This window comes from Cupressus sempervirens, chromosome 4, assembly GCF_028749045.1.
Source record: "Cupressus sempervirens isolate cs-2001-9-10 chromosome 4, ASM2874904v1, whole genome shotgun sequence".
NCBI lineage: Eukaryota > Viridiplantae > Streptophyta > Pinopsida > Cupressales > Cupressaceae > Cupressus > Cupressus sempervirens.
The window spans coordinates 772,848,560-772,871,591 of NC_143121.1; the positions used below are offsets into that span (position 1 = coordinate 772,848,560).

General features: G+C 36.9%; 1 protein-coding gene across 1 annotated transcript in view; it reads left to right on the top strand.

The window, feature by feature from the left end:
* LOC149563660 (putative CoA ligase CCL6) overlaps nucleotides 1-23,032 on the top strand; it is a 176,906-nt gene continuing 153,874 nt past the window's right edge. Inside the window, exons 1-3 of the mRNA XM_089826822.1 lie at nucleotides 1-733; nucleotides 19,689-19,752; nucleotides 19,891-19,980. Coding sequence (XP_089682948.1) covers nucleotides 579-733; nucleotides 19,689-19,752; nucleotides 19,891-19,980 — 309 coding nt within the window. The 5' untranslated portion in view covers nucleotides 1-578. The remainder of the gene's footprint in view (nucleotides 734-19,688; nucleotides 19,753-19,890; nucleotides 19,981-23,032) is intronic.

Sequence of the window (23,032 nt, forward strand, 5' to 3'; positions counted from 1 at the left end):
AAACTATCTTAAGAAATGGGTAGTTGGCGCCGCTCCAGTGAAAACAACGACCTTCAATTTTTCTGGTTCGATATAGTTTTCGAGAATCGTTCGGTCTAAAATCGAATGCTCCGATCACATCTGCCGCAAACCCTGATGGGACGGCTTTTAAACTTAAATTTCAGATACATATTGATTCAAATAATTTACGAAATTGTGACGTTCAAGCGAGAGAGAGATATAATTTTCAGTACCGTTCCATCTATAATAATAAATGTCGAGTCAACTGCAACGGCGGCCTCAACGAAGTGTATTTAAAGCCAAGGCGACAGAATGAAAGACTTCAGGGAAAGGGCCGTAATGGCTTTGCTGGCAGCAATTAATGTGAAAGCAAAGTGTTTAGAAAATTCAATGTCTTCACCGAATCTATACTTGAAACTCTGTACCAAAGATGGAGGGATAAGGTTGTGTGAGATCTACCATAACTTTGCACTTCTCCCAGCCCTTGTTTTGGAATTCTGTTTATTCCATTAGTCTGGAGGAGGAGGCAAGTCAAGCTTTTCGCTTTCCCTCTTTGAATTCTATCATTTCTCCGAAAAATGGAGAATATTAAGAATTATCTGCACAAGGTGGAAGAAGGAAAGGACGCGCAAAATGGAGAGCCTTCTCATGGCCCTGTTTACCGGAGCATTTTAGCTAAGGATGGTTTTGCGCCAATGCCGCCCGGTATCGAGTCTTGCTGGGACATGTTCTGGTAATTCTGCTTTCTCTCATACCGGAACGGAAAATTTGTAGGCAATTCGTGGAGCATTGTCCTGGATATTTCTTCAAGACACGAACTTTAGAGCCAGATCTTTGTCTTCAGTGGCTTTATGAGCTCATGGAGCGTAAACAATAATTGAATCAAAATTTGAATGTTTATGCCTGGTCGTTTACACAATTTGGAGTTTTTTGCGTTATTTTTTTGGTTGTCTTTGCACGTAAAGCTTGACTTATATTTATGGGGAACACTTTTACTTTTAAATTGGAAGTCTTCAAGTGCATTGCGTAATTTATGTTTACAACTAGAAAAGTTGAACGTAATTGCTGCTGCTGATGATATATTTAATTATTTATTAAGATTTAACTTTTTTATTATATTACATAGATTTCAATTTCAATTTCAATTGAATATATATTGTTTAGACTTCCGAACTCAGCCTTTTGGCATATAGCATATTTTCAGTTTTAACAGATACTGCCATTCATTAAAAAAATTCATTTCAACTTGTAATTTTTGGTATATTTGCTTAAAAAATTGAAGTTGAACAGATATATGTTTACCCAATCAAACTCATTAAAAATTCATTTCAAGCCTTAAAAATGTGATATACTGCATAAATATTGGGCATATCTATGTTAAGCATTCATGTTTGAACTCTCAGCTGAGATGATTATGTGCATTTAAGCGAGCTATTGAGGTCTAATATATATGGATGCTAGAAAGTTGCCAGTAAGCCTCATGATTTAGTGAAAATTCAAATCATCTTCAAATCGTTGCTGTGGTCTTTTCTCACCAATATTAAATTGAGGATTGAGTACCTTTTCAAGTCGTACAATGGCTACACCTGAAATTCCCTATTTTCATTTTGTACAGTTCGCAACAGGTAGCAGAAATAGGATTAGTTAAACACAAGTATACCTTTGGCAATGGCTCTATGAAGGGGGGAATTTCCAAGTGTTCTTAGCTATTGTTATCAAATACATTGTGAAGCCTATTGCAGCGTGATGATCCCACAAAATACACAGTTGTAAACTTCACAATTTATAAAAGTACAGATATTTTGTAAACTTCACAATTTATATTAAATTATATTAAAATTTAATTTATTTGAAAGTTCAATTGACCTTTAGCTCTGTATTTAAAATGACAGTAAAATTTAATGTGTATGAAAGGTCAATGTTTGTTAGATTCAGTGCTTGTTTTTCTGCCTGTTTCGTTGATATATCGATAAGACTTCTTGAAGAAAAATGATGACATGGATAAATTCCCGCATGGAATGACTGCTTAAGACTGAGTCAAAAGAGTCCTTTGTTATCTTGTATGTAGAAAATAGTGGCCAGTGGCCCTACATTCACTCGGTAAATTTAAAAACAAAAGAAAACTGAGGCTTTTTGATGGGCTCCCACTAATGTGAGAGAGAGAGGGGGGGTGGAAGGATAGTGAACGCTTGGATGGAAAGGAAGAATTATCAATGTGTGCTTGCTCATATGGTCGAGATTATGGACCAATGGGATTGTTGGACACTCAGAGAGAAAGCGAGAGAGGAATTGTATATGTAGAACATAGACTAATTTGCTTGTCCTAATTTGGGTGAGAATCTAATTTGTCTAAGGTTAGGGGGAAATCAAAGAAGATGGATTGTTAGCATTTAGCTTTTCTAACAGTTCTATTGATGGATACCTCTAGGGAAGAAGAAGAGGAAAGGCATCCAAGAAGTCTTCAATGCAAAAGATAGTCAATAGAGATGACAATATGTTGAAGGTGCAAACTTTTCTGAGGGATTTAAAGATGATATGTTGTGTATAGTTATTGATGAGCAAAATGGTGAACTATTCCATTGGTGTTTGCTGCTAAGAAAATCACAAATAGTGCTCTAGTTGGCAGAATGGTTATTATTATTCCTTTTTCCTACATTTTTCTTCTTCTTGATTTGTTTTTCTAACTCATCTATACATGAACATTGTTGTAACCATGGAAAAATTAAAATAGAAAGTACGTTCATTGAGGATCTTGACTGAAAGCATAAACATCTAGATCCTTATTACAATAGAAGCCATACTTGCATTGTTGTTAGTGGTACCAACAAACATGAACTTGATTGGAAACTTTACTTCCATAATAATGGGATAAGGATTTAAATCATGAAATTTGATCCAATTGCTGTTAGAGCTCCATACCATGGGCTAATGTGGCACAAGACTTGTGGTGACTCACAAGTAAAACTTCAAGTGTTTATAGAAAGTGGGCAGTTCTAAAAAAACATGCTTATGATCGAGTGGCATGGACTTCTTTTTTTGTTTAAGTGTGTTACTTGAGTCTCTAGAATTATAGTTAAAACTTAATTTCTTTGTTCATGACAATGTTATCTAGTTGTTATGTGTATCTTATATTTTTAGTATTGCTTATGGTTAAATGCTATATGTTTTGATTAGTCTAAAACCTGTGCAAGATCGTGTTTGATTATAGTGAGGTAGTCTTGAAAGTAACCTTGGGTATTTTGGAGACGAGACTCTTTCAAATTTCACATTCTTCAGTTTGGATCTCCTACTGAATGGTTCTTATATCCAATAGTCAAGAGCCATTTCTTGTTCATGGACACGTCATCTCTGCTTCAGTAGCTTTCTTATAGTCCTAACCATAGTTCAAAACCTCGTTCTCTGCCACTTATCGGGGAGGCAAAAAAACTTTTCTCGACAAATATCAAAGATAAATTGGTAACTTCTCGGGAATTTAAAAAATGACCTAAATTTAACTTAAAATGCAAATTTTTGCAAAATTAATAAGGAGATGCATCTAATGAGTAAACAAACCAAACAAGCCAATCTAGATATTATATAAATGCAATACGTAACAAAATCTCATCCTCATGTGGAATGTCGATGGCTAACAGCCATAGTTAAAGACTCCGAAGTCTGAAGTAAACTAAAAATAGCAAATTGTCATTGTAAAAAGATAAACAAATGCAAATGTCAAGTACAATATAAAATTAGTCTACATCTTCTTCTTCCCCTTCCCAGTAGCTCTAGTAAAAACTATGGGAGTGGGAAGGGGTCTTGCCCTAGCAGTCCACTGTGGCTTTGGTTGTAGTTGTGTCTCAATATCCATCCTAGATGTAGTTGGTGTTGGCGCTAGCAATGACTCCTCATCTTCTATATCCTCACTCTCAGTGCCCTAAGTGTCCTCACTCTCAGTGCCCTCCTCTTGAATGTCATCCAATCTCGGTGCAAAATGACCATCTTTTGAATCGGTATTTTTGTCAAAAATCTCTTTGAATCCACTTCAAATCCACTTGCAATAAATCTACAAGGCTTCCAATGACTATTTCTCTCCACCAAACCCTTCTCTCCTCCAAAGGCTATAAATTTTAAAATGGGCCACTAAATGGTATCTCATTGGGCTGCTCGTGAGATTTTTTCAACTTCTTGGGAGAAGTATGCAACTTCTTAGTGATTTATTGTTAAGTTTGTAGTTACAATCAGGATTGATATGATCATGAGTTTATTTATTGATGGTAAATCATCATTAGATAAATATTCTTTCATATACGTATATTATTATATATATATAATATATATAAAATATATATCACATATATTATATTATATATATAATAATGTATATATTATACATATGGTTATTTATATTATTAATATACTAACTAATGATGTTTAAACCTTGGAGACAAGTCTCTTCAAGAGACTTGTCTCCTCTCTGTAATATCCTCCCCTGATTTGAACTTTGGCTTGAAGAAATTTAACTTAAGGAATATTGTCAAACACTTTGTATGCAAACTCATAAAGCTGATTTCCTCAATAAATTGATTTCCAATGAGTAGATTTACGAACAACTATGAAGTGACATTCAAAATGCGTAATACACATCATAACATTTTGACAAACACTTGGCACACATTCAACGATATATGAAAAATCTGGAAACTCTTTTAATGTGCTGATAAAGGGTGATTTTAAATGTAGATGTGCACTTATAGCTGCCTTAAAGGCTGCGACAACTATTTAGACTTGTATTCAACAATTATAATGCATAGACATGGAAGTATGATAGAAGAAACCTGGAATTGAATGTTGTAGTGATTTGCGAATGGAGTGACAGCCTTCCAAACTTCTAATCAGCCAGATAAACAAGTAAACTTGATACTAACATTGTTCACGCACTGTAGCAGCACTATTCATGCGGTACTGTAGCAAAATACTGTTGATGCGCACTGTAGCAATAACTAACTTCAGATCTGCACTTTCAAACCCTTGTAAATTCTTTATGCGAAAGCACCAAATGAAACCCAGCGTGTTCCCTGAAGTGAAAACACCATTGATCCTCCTGACTGTGTCTTCCAACAGCGAAGAGAATGCTAGCAAAGAGGGATTTCATCCTCCAAGCCCGATAATCAGATATCCAGCAACATAACTTTAATCTTCATCCAAGCATGCTTAAAAGAAGCTCTTCCATTTCTTTTATAGTGTTCTCACAAGAGCTCCATCCTTCGTTTTCTCAATGTGGGATAAAACATAACTCCCTTTATATAACTTATGTCTCCAATGTGTTATAAAATAAAAGGGACTCTTTTAATTTAAATATTTTCCACAAACTATAGTCTATGCATTAATAAAGTGAAATATTTAAATTTAATTTTATAAAATAGCTTTATCAATGCATAACAAATCTTATCAATGATAAACAAGTCTTCTTGTCGATTTTAAACAATTACCATCGACATACCGTTGCCACTGGATGTCCGACCATGTCCAAGATGACTTACAATAAATAGTAAGCATGCCCAAAGTTGCCTCAAAACCCCTCAGAAAGACTTGCAACTGAAACTATCTAGGCCAAATGGCCTCTAAGCCCCTTTAATGTCCTGGTTAGCCTACGGGACTGTGGAGAAATAGGCTAACGACAACATCATGCTATGAATGCTAAAAAAGGGACATTACAGTCCGCCCTTCCCAAAATTGCTTGTCCTCAAGCAATTTCAACTCTGGATGCTGTAATATCTGCTCATTTTCCCAAGTAGCATCCTCCACTAGTAGATTCCTCCACTTGACCAAGTATTCCTTGATGATCCACCTGCGAAGCACCCTCTCCCTAGAGTCAAGTATAGCCTCGGGAACCAAGATAAGCTTTCCTTCATCATCAAGAGGTGGCAATACTACTGAAGGCACCACATTGTGGCCGAGTGCCTTCTTAAGGCGTGACACATGGAACACATTATGCACTTTACTGTCTGCAGGCAACTCTAACTCATAAGCTACTTCGCCCACTCTCCTGATTACTTTGAATAGTCCATAGTAGCGTGGTTTCAATTTCTCTACTCCACTCTTCTTAAGAGAGGACTGTCTATACGGCTGTAACATGAGGTACACCATGTCTCCTACCTCGAAAAACCTCTCAACCCTATGCTGATCAGCATATTGCTTCTGCTGATTTTGTGCCTTTTGCAAATTTTCCTTCAAGGATCACATAATGTCCTGACACTCTTGCAAAATATCCTTGGCCTTAGGCACCCTATTGTCCCCAAATAACAAATCCAGAAAATTAGGAGCATCATACTCATACAGTGCCATGAAAGGGGACATTTGAATAGACATATGGAAAGAGGTATTATAGCAGTACTCCCCTAGATGTAGCCACTTCACCCAAGCCTTCTGCTCTCTAGCAATGTAGTTTCGAAGGTACCCCTCAACCCATTTATTCATTATCTCTGTCTGCCCATCAGTTTGGGGGTGGTAACTGGTACTTGGAGTTAGCTCTGTTCCACACAACCTGAACAACTCCTGCCAAAAGTGGCTCATAAACCTATTATTCCTGTCGTTGACTATGCTCCGTGGCATCCCATGTAATCTAAATACCTCTCGAAAGAATAGCTCTGCTGTCTGTATTGCTGAATATGTGGATGAAATTGCAAAGAAATGTGCAAATTTCGTCAATCTGTCTACCACAACAAAAATACAATCCCGACCCTGTGTCTTTGGAAGGCCTGTGATAAAATCCATGGAAATGCTATCCCACTTCTTCTCTGGTATAGGTAGGGGCTGTAGTAAACCGCTTGGAAAGGAATTTTCTTGTTTGTTCTGCTGACACACTGGGCACTCCCTAACGAACTGTAGCACTTCTGACTTAAGCCCCTTCCAAGTGAAGCGCTCTCTCACCTGCCGATATGTCTTAAAAAATCCTGAATGTCCTGCTAATGGTGAATCATGAAATGCTCTCACGATCTTTTGCTTCATGGCAGACCCAGGTACCAAATAAATCCTTCCCTTGTAAATGATCAAATCATTTACAACAGTGTATCGACTATCCTGAATAGTTCCTTCAATAACACTAGATGCCCAACTATCTTTGGCATACTCTGCCAAGATCAACTCTCTCCAATCATCCATGACTATCCCCACAGCAAGCAAATGAGGCCTTCTGGATAAAGCATCTGTGACAATATTTTTCTTCCCTTTGACATAGACTATGTCAAAATCATAAGCCTGTAACTTACTCACCCATTTCTGTTGCCTGTCATTAAGATCCTTCTGTCCAAGGAAATGTTTCAAGCTGTTATGATCTGTTTTTAATGTGAATCGGCTCCCTGCTAAGTATTGCCTGAACTTAGCTAGCGCGTGCATGATTGCTAGCATTTCTTTGTCATAGATGCTGTAAGTTCTCTCAACACCTCGTAATTTCCTGCTCTCATATGCGATGGGATGTTTGTCCTGCATGAGGACAGCTCCTACGCCCTCTCCCGAGGCATCACACTGCAGCTCAAAAGGCATTGTGAAATCTGGAATGGCTAAAACAGGACATGTACTCATCAGCTCCTTGAACCTGTCAAAACAATCCTGAGCCCTCTCTGACCACTTGAAACTGTCTCTCCATGTCAAATTTGTAAGTGTTGCTGCTATCTATGAAAATCCCTTCACAAATCTGCGGTAGAACCCGCAAAGCCCAAGAAATCCCTTGAGTTGTGAAGTGTTCCTCGGCGGTGGCCAATCCAGAATGGCCCTGATCTTGTCTGGGTCAACCCGAACACTTCCTACACTAATAATATGCCCTAGATAGAGCAACTCTGTCATCCCGAACTCGCATTTACTCATCTTGGCATATAATGACTCCCTCTCTAGAATGCTGAGCACTGCATCAATATGCTTCAAATGTTCCTCCCAAGTACGGCTGTATTTCAGTATATCATCAAAAAAAATCAACACAAACTTCCTAACTGATCTCTGAATACTCTATTCATACAGGACTGGAAAGTGGCGGGGGCATTAGTCAACCCAAAGGGCATGACTAAGAACTCAAAATGTCCGTAGTGGCATCTAAAAGCTGTCTTCTCCACATCCACCTCTCTAACCCGTATTTGGTGGTAGCCGGATCTCAAATCAATCTTAGAGAAGTAGCATGCACTGTGCAATTCATCAATAAGCTCATCGATGCGCGGAATAGGGTATCGGTTCTTGATTGTTTTCTTGTTTAGCTCCCTATAATCAATGCACATCCTCATTGTACCATCCTTCTTCTTCACCAACACTACTGAAGAAGCGAAAGGACTCTTGCTTGGCCGTATGTGCCCCATGTCAATCAACTCCTTGGTTGCCTTTTCTATTTCATCCTTATATCTCTTTGGATGGCGGTAGGGTGTGATGATGACTGGCTTAGCCCCTTCCTCTAACTCAATAACATGCTCGATTCCCCTATCCGGGGTCTCCCTGGAGGTATCTCACCAAACACCTTAGTATGTTTGGTTATTATTTTTTGTACATCAGGTGGATACTCCTGTTTATGTTGCTCTGTCACCTCAGGCATTACTCTAAACTCTGCTGTCCACTGCACCTGGTCGTGTCTGAAGAAACTCTGCATCCACTTGAGTGACACCATTGAAGTCTCCCATCTGACAGACCTCTAAGCACTATCTTCTTACCATTTGCCTCAAACCTCATTTCCATTTTTTGGAGGTTAAATGTAAACTCTTTCAGAGATTTCATCCAATTCATCCCAAGCACCATATCCTGATCACCAATGTTGACCACAAAGAAATCTCCCACCATGTCATAATCTCCCAAAGGAAGCTGCAAGTTGGAGATTTTCTTGGTACAGTCGATTTTGAAGCCATCGACAACCATCACCTTAAATCCCTTATGCTCCTCTGTATGTAGCCCTTTGTGTGACACAAACTTCTCATCAATGAAGTTATGTGTTGCCCCTGTATCAATGAGTGCCACAAATCTCTGTCCATCCAAAGTTCCCCTAACTTTGAAAGTGACGGCCTCCTGTATACTGGACAGCTGAGCTATCGTGCTATCACTGCGTGCTTCCTCATGTGAAGAATTATCATCATCTCCATCTGATTCTGATGACTGCTCTGAATCTCCATCCATTGACTTTTCGGCTGAAAAGTACTCCATCTGCTTAGTTTTTGCTTTCAATGGACACTTATGTGACAAATCCCAAGGCTCCCTGCAATGAAAACAAAGCTTCTTCTTCCTGAGATCATTAAGTGTCTCATTGTCCAACCTCTTACTTTCTTCCTTAGGTGGCTGAGCCTCTCTATGAAAAGGTTTACTGTCCTTATCTTTCCTCGAAGGGAAACTCTTTGCCTGGAATTTATTTTTAGAAGCTGAAGAGGAATCCATGTCATGAGCTTTCGTAATGGCTTCCTGCAAAGTGGGAGGGTTGAGAGCTTTAATCCACCCTCTCAATGGATCAGCTAACCCATCCATAAATAGAACTAGTATCCTCTGTTCAGATACATTTGTTACTAACACTGCAAGTTTCTGAAATTCTGAAATGTATGTTTCCAATGATCCCCATTGTTTAAGCTGAGCTAACTCCTTGAAATGGAGTTCTGGATCCTTCCTATCAAAACGTTCAATCAGTCTCTCCGTAAACTCCACATATGAAGTAATGTGTGCATGACCCATAGTGACCATAACATTGATGCCACCATTTGTGTGCTAACCCATCCAGATGAATTGCTGCATACTTAATAGCTTCTTCCTCAGGCATAGGGTTCAATTGAAAGTACGTGTCAAGCTTTTGAACCCAAGCTCTTGCTATAGACTTCCCCAAGCCATCATAATATGGTAATTGAAGTTTCCCTACTTTCTTCCGTAGCTCATAGCTCTAGTTCCTGTCATGTCCATGTGGCATATGTTTCATCCGCACATCCATATACTCCCTAAAGGTAATTGTAGCAGTAAAATCTGGACCTCCAGCTTCCCAATCTCTCCTCAACTGGTCCTGTATATCAGTGATTTGGGGCTTTGGTACGGGCTGCTCTGGGGCTCTAGGAGGAAATGTGGGAATCATGGGCTTTGAACTCACTGTCCTAGCTTGCTGGGGTGCATGACCGAAATTGTTGCCAACTTGTTCACCTCCATTATGTGTCCCATCCTGATTATTCCCATTTTGATTGTTACCATTTTGATTATTACCATTCTGGTTATTTCCTCCACCCATGTTAGCATTCAACCCCATTTGACGAGCCATCATTTGCATCAGAAGCTCCATTCTCTGATTTTGTTCCCGTGCCCTTTGTTCTGCTAATCGCTGTCCCTGTGCCAAGGTCTCTAATAACTGTAAGAATCTTTCCTCTCCAGGATCCCAAGCATTCCTGTCTCCCATATTGCCAATAACCTGTTCACCTGTATCAATGTGATCCTCTAGATTTCCCTGTTCCTCTTGTCTTATGTTTAGACGAGCCCCGGTTCTTCTTAAATTATAGTGATGAGTTAAAGGTTGAACACTCCAATCTGTCATATCACCACTTGTTCATTGTGTTTGTACCCACTAGGATGGCAGGATAAACAAGCTCTAATACCACTGTAATATCCTCCCCTGATTTGAACTTTGGCTTGAAGAAATTTAACTTAAGGAATATTGTCAAACACTTTGTATGCAAACTCATAAAGCTGATTTCCTCAATAAATTGATTTCCAATGAGTAGATTTACGAACAACTATGAAGTGACATTCAAAATGCGTAATACACATCATAACATTTTTACAAACACTTGGCACACATTCAACGATATATGAAAAATCTGGAAACTCTTTTAATGTGCTGATAAAGGGTGATTTTAAATGTAGATGTGCACTTACAGCTGCCTTAAAGGCTGCGACAACTATTCAAACTTGTATTCAACAATTATAATGCATAGACATGGAAGTATGATAGAAGAAACCTGGAATTGAATGTTGTAGTGATTTGCGAATGGAGTGACAGCCTTCTAGACTTCTAATCAGCCAGATAAACAAGTAAACTTGATATTAACATTGTTCACGCACTGTAGCAGCACTGTTCATGTGGTACTGTAGCAAAATACTGTTGATGCGCACTGTAGCAATAACTAACTTCAGATCTGCACTTTCAAACCCTTGTAAATTCTTTATGCGAATGCACCAAATGAAACCCAACGTGTTCCCTGAAGTGAAAACACCATTGATCCGCCTGACTGTGTCTTCCAACAGCGAAGAGAATGCTAGCAAAGAGGGATTCCGTCCTCCAAGCCCGATAATCAGATATCCAGCAACATAACTTTAATCTTCATCCAAGCATGCTTAAAAGAAGCTCTTCCATTTCTTTTATAGTGTTCTCACAAGAGCTCCATCCTTCGTTTTCTCAATGTGGGATAAAACATAACTCCCTTTATGTAACTTATGTCTCCAATGTGTTATAAAATAAAGGGGACTCTTTTAATTTAAATATTTCCCACAAACTATAGTCTATGCATTAATAAAGTTAAATATTTAAATTTAACTTTATAAAATAGCTTTATCAATGCATAACAAATCTTATCAATGATAAACAAGTCTTCTTGTCGATTTTAAACAATTACCATTGACATACCGTTGCCACTGGATGTCCGACCATGTCCAAGATGGCTTACTATAAATAGTAAGTATGCCCAAAGTTGCCTTAAAACCCTTCAGAAAGACTTGCAACTGAAACTATCTAGGCCAAATGGCCTCTAAGCCCCTTTAATGTCCTGGTTAGCCTACGGGACCGTGGGGAAATAGGCTAACGACAACATCATGCTATGAATGCTAAAAAGGGGACATTACACTCTCATACTTATATGAGATCCAAATCTGCATTTGGAACGTATCTATTACAATGGCAATATAATACATTTGCAGAGATCGTAGAAAATAACATGGTATCATAGCGAACTTCAAATGTAAGAAAAGAAAGAAAAAGATCACAAATAAATTAAGGAGTAGATTGCATAAAGATAAACTATATTGTCGAAAAATATTTCTAGTACATTGTAAGAAGAGTTATTAAAGCAAATCCTTATTCTGAAAATTCATGCTTGAATTCAGATATTGCTTGGCATCAAATAAATCTTTGTGAGAAATAGTTGCTTTCAGCCGAAGCTCCCAAATTTAACATCAATTTGATTATTATTGGCATTATGGGAGTTAGTAGGAGTTTGGCTAAAGTTTTACATATGTCATGCAGATGGGTGCAACTATTGAAGAGGGATACAATGTCAACATTAGTCATGAAGTTTGCAAGGGGTGATGTGATTCCTTGAGGCATTGATATCCAATAATTGGTGATTCCTCAAATGAATGTTGAATTATTGTAAATAGTTTTGATAATGGGCGCATGGTTGTCAAGAATTATTTGTGATAGTAAGGTGATCGAATAATAAAAACAAGAGAAATAGCGAATAAGGGCATCACAACAAATACTGTGTTGTTGTGGTGGCTGGATGAAAAGGCGGCTCAACATTTATACGCAGCAGGGTGGAAGGAAGTGTGTCGATGATAGTAGGGCTCCCGGCTTGACGACATTTGCATCCTTTGCACCAGAAAAAGTCCCATTATTCTATAGGCAACTGTCCTCCACCCCTGCAAACCCCATCGACCATAATGAATATAATGCATGGGTGATCGCGAAGTGCATTGTTATTGTTTGGTCACGAAAGACAAAGAAACCCTATTAAAACAACCATCTAAACTATTTCACCAGATGTTAAGATGATTATTGTGTGATAAAAGGTGAAGTGTACGAAAATAAAAAGTGCATGAATGGATGCCGCAAGAGAAGATAGGCTACGTTAATGTGTGAATTTGACCCCTTTAAATAAGGCATCACTCTATTAAAATTGACTAAGTGTAAAGACCACGTTGTGTAAGCTATCGTTCAAGGTAAGAGGAGGTATACAAATTATTATTTTAAATTAGTTTGAATTTATGAAAAGGTTATATATATATATATATATAATTAAAAGCTTTGATAAATTGATCACTTTAGATTTCTTTTGTGGTAATATTGTGTCAAAAATATAAAGATATATACATAGAAGATGGAATGTATACATGTATACATGTTCAATGTATATATTGAAATTAGATATCTATCTATATTGGAATAATGGAGATTATTTTCAAAGTAAAAGGAAATTACATTTTAAAGCCTTATGTATTTGATTGAGAGATCATGAGTGGTCTTCAAAAGTCCACATACTTCATAGATGAAAGTATTGAATAATACCATGAACGTATAATGAAAAGAGATGAAATCACATGTTACAAAATAGGGTAGACATATTGTGTTCCCCATACATCATCAAACGTGAGATAAGACAAAGGACTTGGAAATAATTAAACAAAGGAAACATTAAAAGTTTGTCATGTTGTCCATGATATAAATAGACCGCCACAAAGGATAGACACAGAGGAGGCTACTGAATTCTATTGTGATGAGAAACCTTCAGAAATGGATAGGATATATATATATATATATATATATATATATATATATATATATATATATATATATATAAAGAGAAACATATTGTAAAGAGCTTGGTCTATGGTGCATGGTGTATCAAATATCCTTAAACTCAAATTTATAGGAGATAATCATATCTTCTCAATATAGAGGCGTGGAGGTCTCAACATCAAATTTCTTTCTATCAATTTTGTTGCATGGTCAAATATAAATTTGGAGGAAAGTATCAATATACTTACTAGTCATTATGTGATATTCAACTACAAGTTTATTGTATGAGATTCAATGTGCTAAGAAAGTTGAATTGAAATTACATTCACCATATTAAAGTTTAAAAGACAATGATATAGAGGTTAAAAACTCTAAAAAATGGAGTAAGTGGGAATTTTACATTGAAGGGGGAAAAAATAACCAATGTTTTATTCCCATTATTTGATATATGCCTATATGGAGATAATTTTTGACGCATATGGACCTATTGTCACAAAAGCTTGCACCCTGCCTAAAGTTTTGACCTAAAGGCAACCTTGTGAAACATGGAAACAATCTCCAAGTTGTGGGACTTGAACAACGAGATTGAATCTCCAGAGAAGGCCGGTTTCATTACTATCAGGATGCACCTAACTAGTTCCTGAGAGAAAAAGGGAGAAGGAATGCATGAAAGCAAACTACCTATTCTAATCTAAGAGAAGGCGATACACCAAATAGTATGTTCAACCTTATATCTGCCTAAGAATGCACAGTTCATCAATATAACCTCAAAATATACAAATTCAATCCTTGCTTAACTCAACAACTATATGTAGATCAGAAACCAAAAAGAATGCTATAAAGAAGAGACTTTACTCTATATCATTTAAAAGCCAAGTAGATACAATCATACAGTTGAAAAATAATACAATACATTAACACAAGGCAAGAAGATATTGCACAGTGTATCAATTGAAGAAAGAGATACAATAGAGGAGTATATTAACTCAGAGGCAAAGGAAATTACAATTGCAGAGCTTAGAATACAATGCTATAGAATCAGAGAAAAGATCAACCCTTTGAAAAGGTCCAAAACATGCTTTTATAGTTCAAGCATAATTGAGAAACTTCTACTGGAAGCCAAAATTCAACCATTGCCATTAAGGTTGCAGAGAACAATCACTCCAAATCTGAAGAGATTTGATCAGGTGTGCACCCATATGCAGAAATCTGATCCCCATGCACATATTCAACCTTGGAAGGGACAGAAATGGCAGCCATAACTGAAAGATTGGGTAGATAGATAACCCAAAGCAGTAGGAGGACAAGAAATTCATTCACCAGGCATGGGGAACTCAAAATAGTAGTTGCAGACGATCTTAAGATCGATTTGGTCATTAAAGAGTTGTTGGTTATGTGTTTTTGATCATTGCCAAATCAGATATGTCAACAAATCAAACAAAATCAATTGTCCAACTTGCCACGTAGCCCAATGATATTAAAACATTTTGCTACCTCACCCCAACATTCAAACTTATGTTGACCTGTGCCTCTGCCTTAGTCGCAGCTTTGTCACCTTTATCTTTATTAGCCATTTTAACCTTGCGAAGCTGCGACACCATCAAACTAACTATTTATTGCCATTTTGCAGCTTGACATCACATTATTCCTTTAACTGTCGCGATCTTGTGGCTATATGATTTTAACCCTTCGCATCATTGCTGTGGTTTAGGCTTAACAACCTTCTAATTGCGCAACGATGCGAGATCAATGAATTGCCTTGGTCGCATCCTTGCAGCCTAAAATTGATATAGCATAAAATGCTTGTGACCTTGCGAATCTGAATTTAATTGTCTACTGGATGTATTACCATAGCATCTCAACTTAAAATTTAACTTCGCCACTTAACCTTGCGATGATGTGTTTCCATGTATATCTTGCCTTGCAGCTTGATTTCTTAACGCCATAGACCCCAATGATCATGCGATGAAGGCGTTCGTGGCCCCGCAGCCTGAACCATGGATTAACGATTTAACCTTGCGAAGCTAAACCTTGAGTAAGACCTTAACTCTGACGACTAAGCGATGAAGGAAACTCATATACCTGGCCCACCATTCCACGTGTCACAATGTCGTTATCTCACTTTGGCTAAACAATCTGCACCTTCCAAAAGCGCGCATATGCCAGCCGTCGATTGAATAGGATTTGACGGTAGCAATCAAACTGAAGCTGCCCACTGACTTTTGCACCACTGCTACTTGAGCCACTGAAACTTTTTCGAAAGAATCCATTGATTGAAAATCTTTGCATTATCCGATGAATGATTCCTTCAAAAATAGATTAACCATTAACATTTCATGCCTTGCGATGATGTGATTATTGAAACTTTAAAATACCTTGCACTGCATATACGCACCATTGCCACTATAACTTGGAGTTGAAGATTTTACCTTGCGAACCAGCGAACAAAGGTATTCGCTGTGTCGCGATCTTAACCATGATTATCCCACTTGAATATCATTAGCTCCTTCAAAAGAGATATGTCGAATGAAAACATATTAGCTTTATCGATCAATATATGAAATTCATTCAAAAATTGGTCCTACCATTTTCTGCTAAGCTTCGATCCTTCTTGGAATGCGCCACATGTCGACCCTTGATTTGTTCTTCTACTCTGGCTCTACCATTTGGGTCCCCAAGGACACATGTCTAACTGGCGTAATCCCGCATTGGTTAAACATTTCGCACCTTCCGAAAGCACGCATACGCCGACCATCGGTCCAACAAGATCTGATGATCGAGAAAAGGTAGAAGAAAATTGACATAGTCTGCGGTTTTGACCAATTAGGTGTTGTCATTAAATTCCCTCTAACACATGTTTTGCAGCCCACATACTGGCTCTGGCCCCACAAGTCTACGCGGCATCCTGTCATTTCCTTGCAATGGCTAAAGATCATGCACTTTTAGAAAGCATGCATATGCCAGCCGTTGATCGAACAGGTTTTGATGGTCGAGAAAAGTCAACAGAAGATGCCCGTGCCTCTTGCATCCTCGCAAATAGTTACTGGCAACTAGCATGAAATGCTCTGAAGATGTGCCAACTATAGATGTAACTGTTTCGCACCTTTGCGACTTACCTGGGTGTTAAGTGTTAATAGCCCGTGATTGGGCGATGAAGGAGTAATCACATGGTCGCAGCTTGGAATGTTTATAAGATATAACATGAAAATCAACAGTTTCTTCTAAAACTTAGGGATATAAGGACAAGACTAAGGCCTTTTGTATTCCTTTAAGGTATGTAGGATAATTGAAATTTGAAAAGGTCAATTGATTGTTAGACATGTTTGCCATTCAAGAATTCAATTTTTTTGGCGGGAGGGCAAAATGGCTAACATGACCTTCATTGAGAAACTTGTATGAAGGATGTCTAGATAAGTATTAGGCATTTGACGTATATGGAGACAGTTTATGATTTGATGCCTATGAGATGAGTATTTATTATTATTGAGTATTGTATTTATTTACTCATTATTTGTATTTCTAAATGTACTATAAGAGCTATGTGCCTTGATTTTTTTCCTCCGAGAATGTTCTTGTTGGAAAAGCGAGATTGATTGAAATTCAGAGGGAGCCTGACATCTTATCAGCTGCAACCTTGAAAGAGAGGGAGCAAATCGAGGATATGGCTTTGCCAACCTTCAGTGATCGATAAATTGTAATAGTCAAGAGGATTGAAACTCATGCAACTATGTGATTTCAATGAGCCTACCCCTTGTGTACGCCATGAGAAAGTGGTGACTTCAATTGAACCATCTACGAGTCTCTCTTTGATAAATGAAACTTGACGTATGAGTTGTAGAGTCATTCAAGTGGCACAATCATACTCAATCAAGATATTGGCGTATTATGGACGAGTTTGTGTTTGCTTCTACTATTAAGCTAAATGAATTTTTGGACTTTCAATGGATAAAAAGAGCAAGTTAGAACTTAGAAAGGAGTTATCATATTTGATACAAAATTAGTCAACAATATAAGAATAAGTGGAAATTTTACATTGTGGGGGGAATAATAGTCAATGTTTCATTCCCATTTTTAGAGGGGAGATGTTCCATTCTCAAATAATTTAAGAAGAAAATTTTGAATCTTCACGTGCAGATAAGTACTCTTATTTTTTGACATTTATCTCTCTCTTATTTGTAATTTATACATACAATAAAGGTTATTTTGATCTTTTCCTTTATAGTTGAGGATGTTCTTACAGGAAAAGAAAGTTGGTACTTTACACATGCTAACAGATATTGTGCAGACTCAACCTAATGATAGTAGCTCCAAAGAACCTGATGATCAAGATGGATAAAATGAGGTTCTCATCTTTGTTGGTTGAGATTATGAGATTCTTCTACATTTAGAGGGAGTATGACACTTTTTTGAAGGCAAGGTAGGAGCTTAGAAGATTGATACTCATAGGGAGTCTAGAAGTACATGTGGGTGATTGTATGATGTTGATGGGCCTACTCCTGCATAAATCATGAGAAAGTGATGACTTATCACTAGATAATTGATATCAGATTTAGAGTGAGTTTGACAAGCATCCTTGGGTGAAGAGAGTTTTTGAGGAAGTAACTAGAGGACTTGACTTCCTAGGATTGATGTTCAGAGGGAGAAATTTTGAGATGCAACCCCTTGTGGATGATATCTTTTCTATGAGGAGAAGTTCTAAGAGAAATTCTTTATAATACGCACTCCTCTATTTGAGAGAAGTATGAGGTGAAAACCCTTTATTCCACCCTCTAGTAGCAGCTATGGTGGGTCCACCCTCTGACTTGGTTCATGGTGGATATCATGTGAGTTACTACATGATGTTGTGATTATGTCACGAAAGGTCACGATCTTTCATTGATGTATATATTTAGAGGGGAGCTATTGAAAGGTGACAATCTTATCAATAGCTGGACTAACAAACTACATTAAGTTGTTGTTCCGGTGTGCCGGAAGTTATGATAATGAACAAAAGGTAACTATTGTAAGGTGACGATCTTATCAATATTAGACCTATCTCCTAACACCAAAATGTGTTGGAGCAAGTGTGATCTTGGTTCTTTGGGCTAGATTTTGTCGGACACCATGAAAGTTGTTATGGTTCTTTGGTTGGGGATCTTGCTAGACACCATAACTTAAATTTATAATAGACCTCACTTAAGGTGGTGTTTTAACTTATATTAAAGTTATAGAAATTTTCTTAATTTCCCTCTTTGCTAAATAAGTGTTGAGAAATTTAGCCTCATTGTGAATCGAAGCCAATTCCATCTGTAATATATGTTATTACATATATGTGTGTGTTGATAGATTTATGTTGATATCCTTAAATATGCCATTCTAGGAATATCATACTGAAATGATATCTCTTCATATACTCAAGAACATAATATGTTCTATATCAGTCCTTCCTAACTAATAGGGAGTGTTAAGTTTGTAGTTACAGTCAGATTGATATGATTATGAGTTTCTTTATTGATGGTAAATCATCATAAGATAAATATTCTATTACACACACACACACACACACACATATATTATACATATGGTTGTTTATATTATTAATATACTAACTAATGATGTTTAAACCTTGGAGACAAGTCTCTTCAAGAGACATGTCTCCTCCTCTCATACTTATATGAGATCCAAATTTGCATTTGGAACATATCTATAACAATGGCAATATAATTACATTTGCAGAGATCCTAGAAAATAACATATATCGCCAACTTCTCGGCTGAGATTTTGGCACGAAAAACTTGTATGTTCTCGCCACTCCAAACTTCTTGTGAGAAGTTGATTTATTGGCCACTTATCGGTGCTATTTTGAACTATGGTCCTAACATTTCATCCTGAGATAATATAGAGTGATAAGAAAGGGCTTCAGCTTGGAAAGTGACTGTTTAGACTTAAGGTCTTCATGTGTAAGCTGGATGTTTATTCATTTTAAAACACCATATTCTTTTTAGGCTATAGATGCATCTTTGGTCTAAAATAATTGTGATTTTCTAGAAATGCTGCTAATTTTACTAAGTGGTTGTTTGTTTTATGCTTAATGGAAATACACAATGGAGTGTTGTGTTTGTTGTTGCTTGTCCAGCAACATCTCTTAGAATACTATTTGTGCTCAGTTGCCGGTTAACTTGTCAATGACAAGCTGACATCTCAAATATTTCTATGCCATATCTTGCAGCCATGCTGTCCAGAAACGACCACATAACCAAATGCTAGGCCACCGTGCAATAGAAAATGGAAAGGTGATTCGCTACTGCTGATTTCATTGTGTTTGTATAGCTGATTATTTTTGTTTGTTTTTTTTCAATTGACATTATTTTTTCCTTGGTGGACTAAGAATGTATGCATATATGCAGTTTTAAAGTTTTTCCCTTGACCAGGTAGGAAAATATGTGTGGCTGACATATCAGGAAGCATATGACTTATCAATTCAAATTGGATCAGCTATAAGGAGCCGTGATATTGGTTCAGTGAGTATTATTGAACTATAAATGATTGTCCATTTGTTGGCTTGATTAAATTTATTTAGTTTAAGACATCACTTTCCCAGTCCATGAAGATAGAAACATGCATTCGTAATAAACTCTGTATTTATTTTTGCATCAATCAGAACATACTCAGTGATGCATAATCAAGGCGATGAAGTTTATTAAGTTACATTGTGACCTTGTCTCCCTACATTATAGTATTTAGGTAGTCTAATCACAATCTACAATCTAGTCACTTTTCTTCTTCATCTTGCTGGTGAATTACCAAGTGTAACAAAATATTGATGCAATAATGATACAATTAATTCAGAAAGCATAATCTTACTATCTTGTTTGTTATCAAATGTGGACTTTATTGTTTTAGTGGTTCCAAAGTGAATTAGAGAGATTTCGTAATCCTTTTAAACTTAAAGACATGACCTCATCACAGAATCCACTTGGTATGTTGTTCCTGTTCTACTTCTTCCATTAATTAATCAGCAATAGTGACTGCAAACTGTCTTAGGGTGCAAACTCGTGTTTCAGTTTATAAACTTTCCTTGAAACACTTGTCAAAATGCTAACAACTTAATGGCAGGTCCATATATCATAAAGGGAAAGGCTTTGCAATGTAACCACTTTGCAGATATTAATTAAATCATGTGGTCCTTAAAAATGAATATAACATAATAATAAGTTAGAATTGATAAACCTAAGAATGGTGTCACAGGTCTTTTCATTCTTTGTTGGCTATAAAATCCCAAAATGTTGCATATAATTTTCCAGCAGTCATATGAGTTTATATGGTGACACTGATGGTCAGTGCAAAACTATAATTATAGTAAAATTCCCTCCATAACTATACTTAGGATTTTTTATGTTTCATAGTTTTCTAAAAATGGCAGATAAGTTGTCCCTCTACATATTATATCAACCTATCCTACTTTTATATGCAGTACAGACTCACACCTCAAAAACATGAACTGCAACAACCAGGTGAGTTGAGCTACTAGAATGTCAAACTTCTATCATCTGACTTCTCATATAATGTTTTACGGTTTTACCCACATGAGGAGTTCATTTTGCACAAGAATGAGACAATGGGATCTCAAAATTGCATTATGGGATTATTTCTTAGATGGGAATTTGAAAGAGTACACTATCTCTCCAGGGTCAAACTGATGTATTTTCTTTTCTTAGAATCAGTTTGAATTTCTCTTGATCAGAATTGGATCAAGTTTGGTACCTTTCTTAAATTTTGTGTACTATTACAGCTGCCTCGAGTTGTATTTTTACTCCAGGGGTCAGTTTTGCTTCTACAGTTATGCCACATATGTTTTTTGAAATTTGATGTCTTTCACCAGGTATGATGCTATTCTTCATTTGCCTCTGAATTAAATTAGTTGATCTAGCTCATCTGCTATTGTAGTAATTGGCAGAAGATCTTCTTCTGAAGTTTTTGAACTTAAAAATCAGACCATGTTATGCAAGGCTTATGCTGGCATCCTCACGACATAGCGCTAGTTCAAGTATTGTAGTTGCTATATGTAATTCTTTCTTAATATAAACCTATGCCTAGGCGGCCATTGCTTGCAGAGTTCTATTCATAGACCAAAATTATGAAGCTCAGTTACATGCATAGATAAAGAAGATAAAGTTAATATCCAGATTTTTGTCTTCTTCTATAGTGTAGCTTACCAGATTCCTATGCAATTGCATCATGCAGAAATCTCTACCTTTTCACTTTTAGGCATATTAAAAATACGTAAGACTCGAGATAACATAAGTATAACATTCATTCTATACTAGCCCATAACCTGTTGTGATATTTCTATCAGGATTAGTTTTAAGTCAAACTCATTGAACCTTGTTTCATTTGGACTCTACTGTGTGGTTTTTGATGTTTCATGAAACATGGGTCAATCGCTTTTAACCATGGAGTTTCCTCCAAGGTTAAGTCCACTTTGCTTGCAACCCCATTTGCAAAACCTCCAGCAAGTGTTACCAGTCATTATAAAGTCTCTTATGCTCATCAATTGTTAAGTAGGAGATACAACAAGCCAATTTGTCATATTGCTATCAAGAATCAACTTTGTAGTAACTACATAGTTGAATCTTGACAGCAATATCACAATTTTACTTGCTGTGAAAAATATCTCCTTCTTATCAATTGATGAGCTCAAGAGACTAGAATGAATGGTTCATGAGGCACAACACTCGCTGAAGCTCTCACAAATGGGGTTGCAAGCAAAGTGGACTTAACCTTGGAAGAGCTCTGTGGTTAAGCATGCTTGAGTAAGAGTAGTACTAGGATGGGTTGCCTCTTGGGAAGTCCCTATGCTATACCTTTGTGAGCATCACCTAGATGTAATGAGTGCCAGTTGTTCCATTCATTCTAACGAGAGATGGGTTTTTTGAACCACTTCTCATGAAACATGGGTCATTGATTTTGACTCAAAAACTACACAGCAATATTACAATTTGACTTGCTGTGGAAAATATCCCACTTATCAGCACATAACCTGCTAAATATTGTAATAAGTTTTGTCGTATATTCATTTCAATGACAATTAATCCTTGATTCAAATATTAGTTTAATTAACATATGAATTGCTCAAACACAGATGTAGAACATTTAAATATTTGAAGAGTTGTTAAAGACTAGAATATATAATCTAATAGAGAATTGTTGCACCAATATTTAAACCTTAAAAGTACCCTTCTTGTGCACCTTATGAAACTGTCTTCAAGGCTGAAATCAGATAAAAATAAGACTTAACTGTGCAAAGTAATATAAGGAATTGTCCAAACAGCTCTCAACAAATTCCTAAAGGGGTTGGTAGTGGTTCAGGTTTTTCTTATTAAAGATTTGATATTTTCACAGTTAATATCATGTGTTGGGATACCACTATGTAGTGTTTTTCTGTTTGATGTTGCGAGTCTACTTTGAAGCAACTCTTCAGGAAAATTACAAGGTCAATAATGTTAAAGACACCTCTCCTATAGAAAGGTAAAACTTTGGGAGGGCCAATTTGATGGGCATTCTTCCAAATGA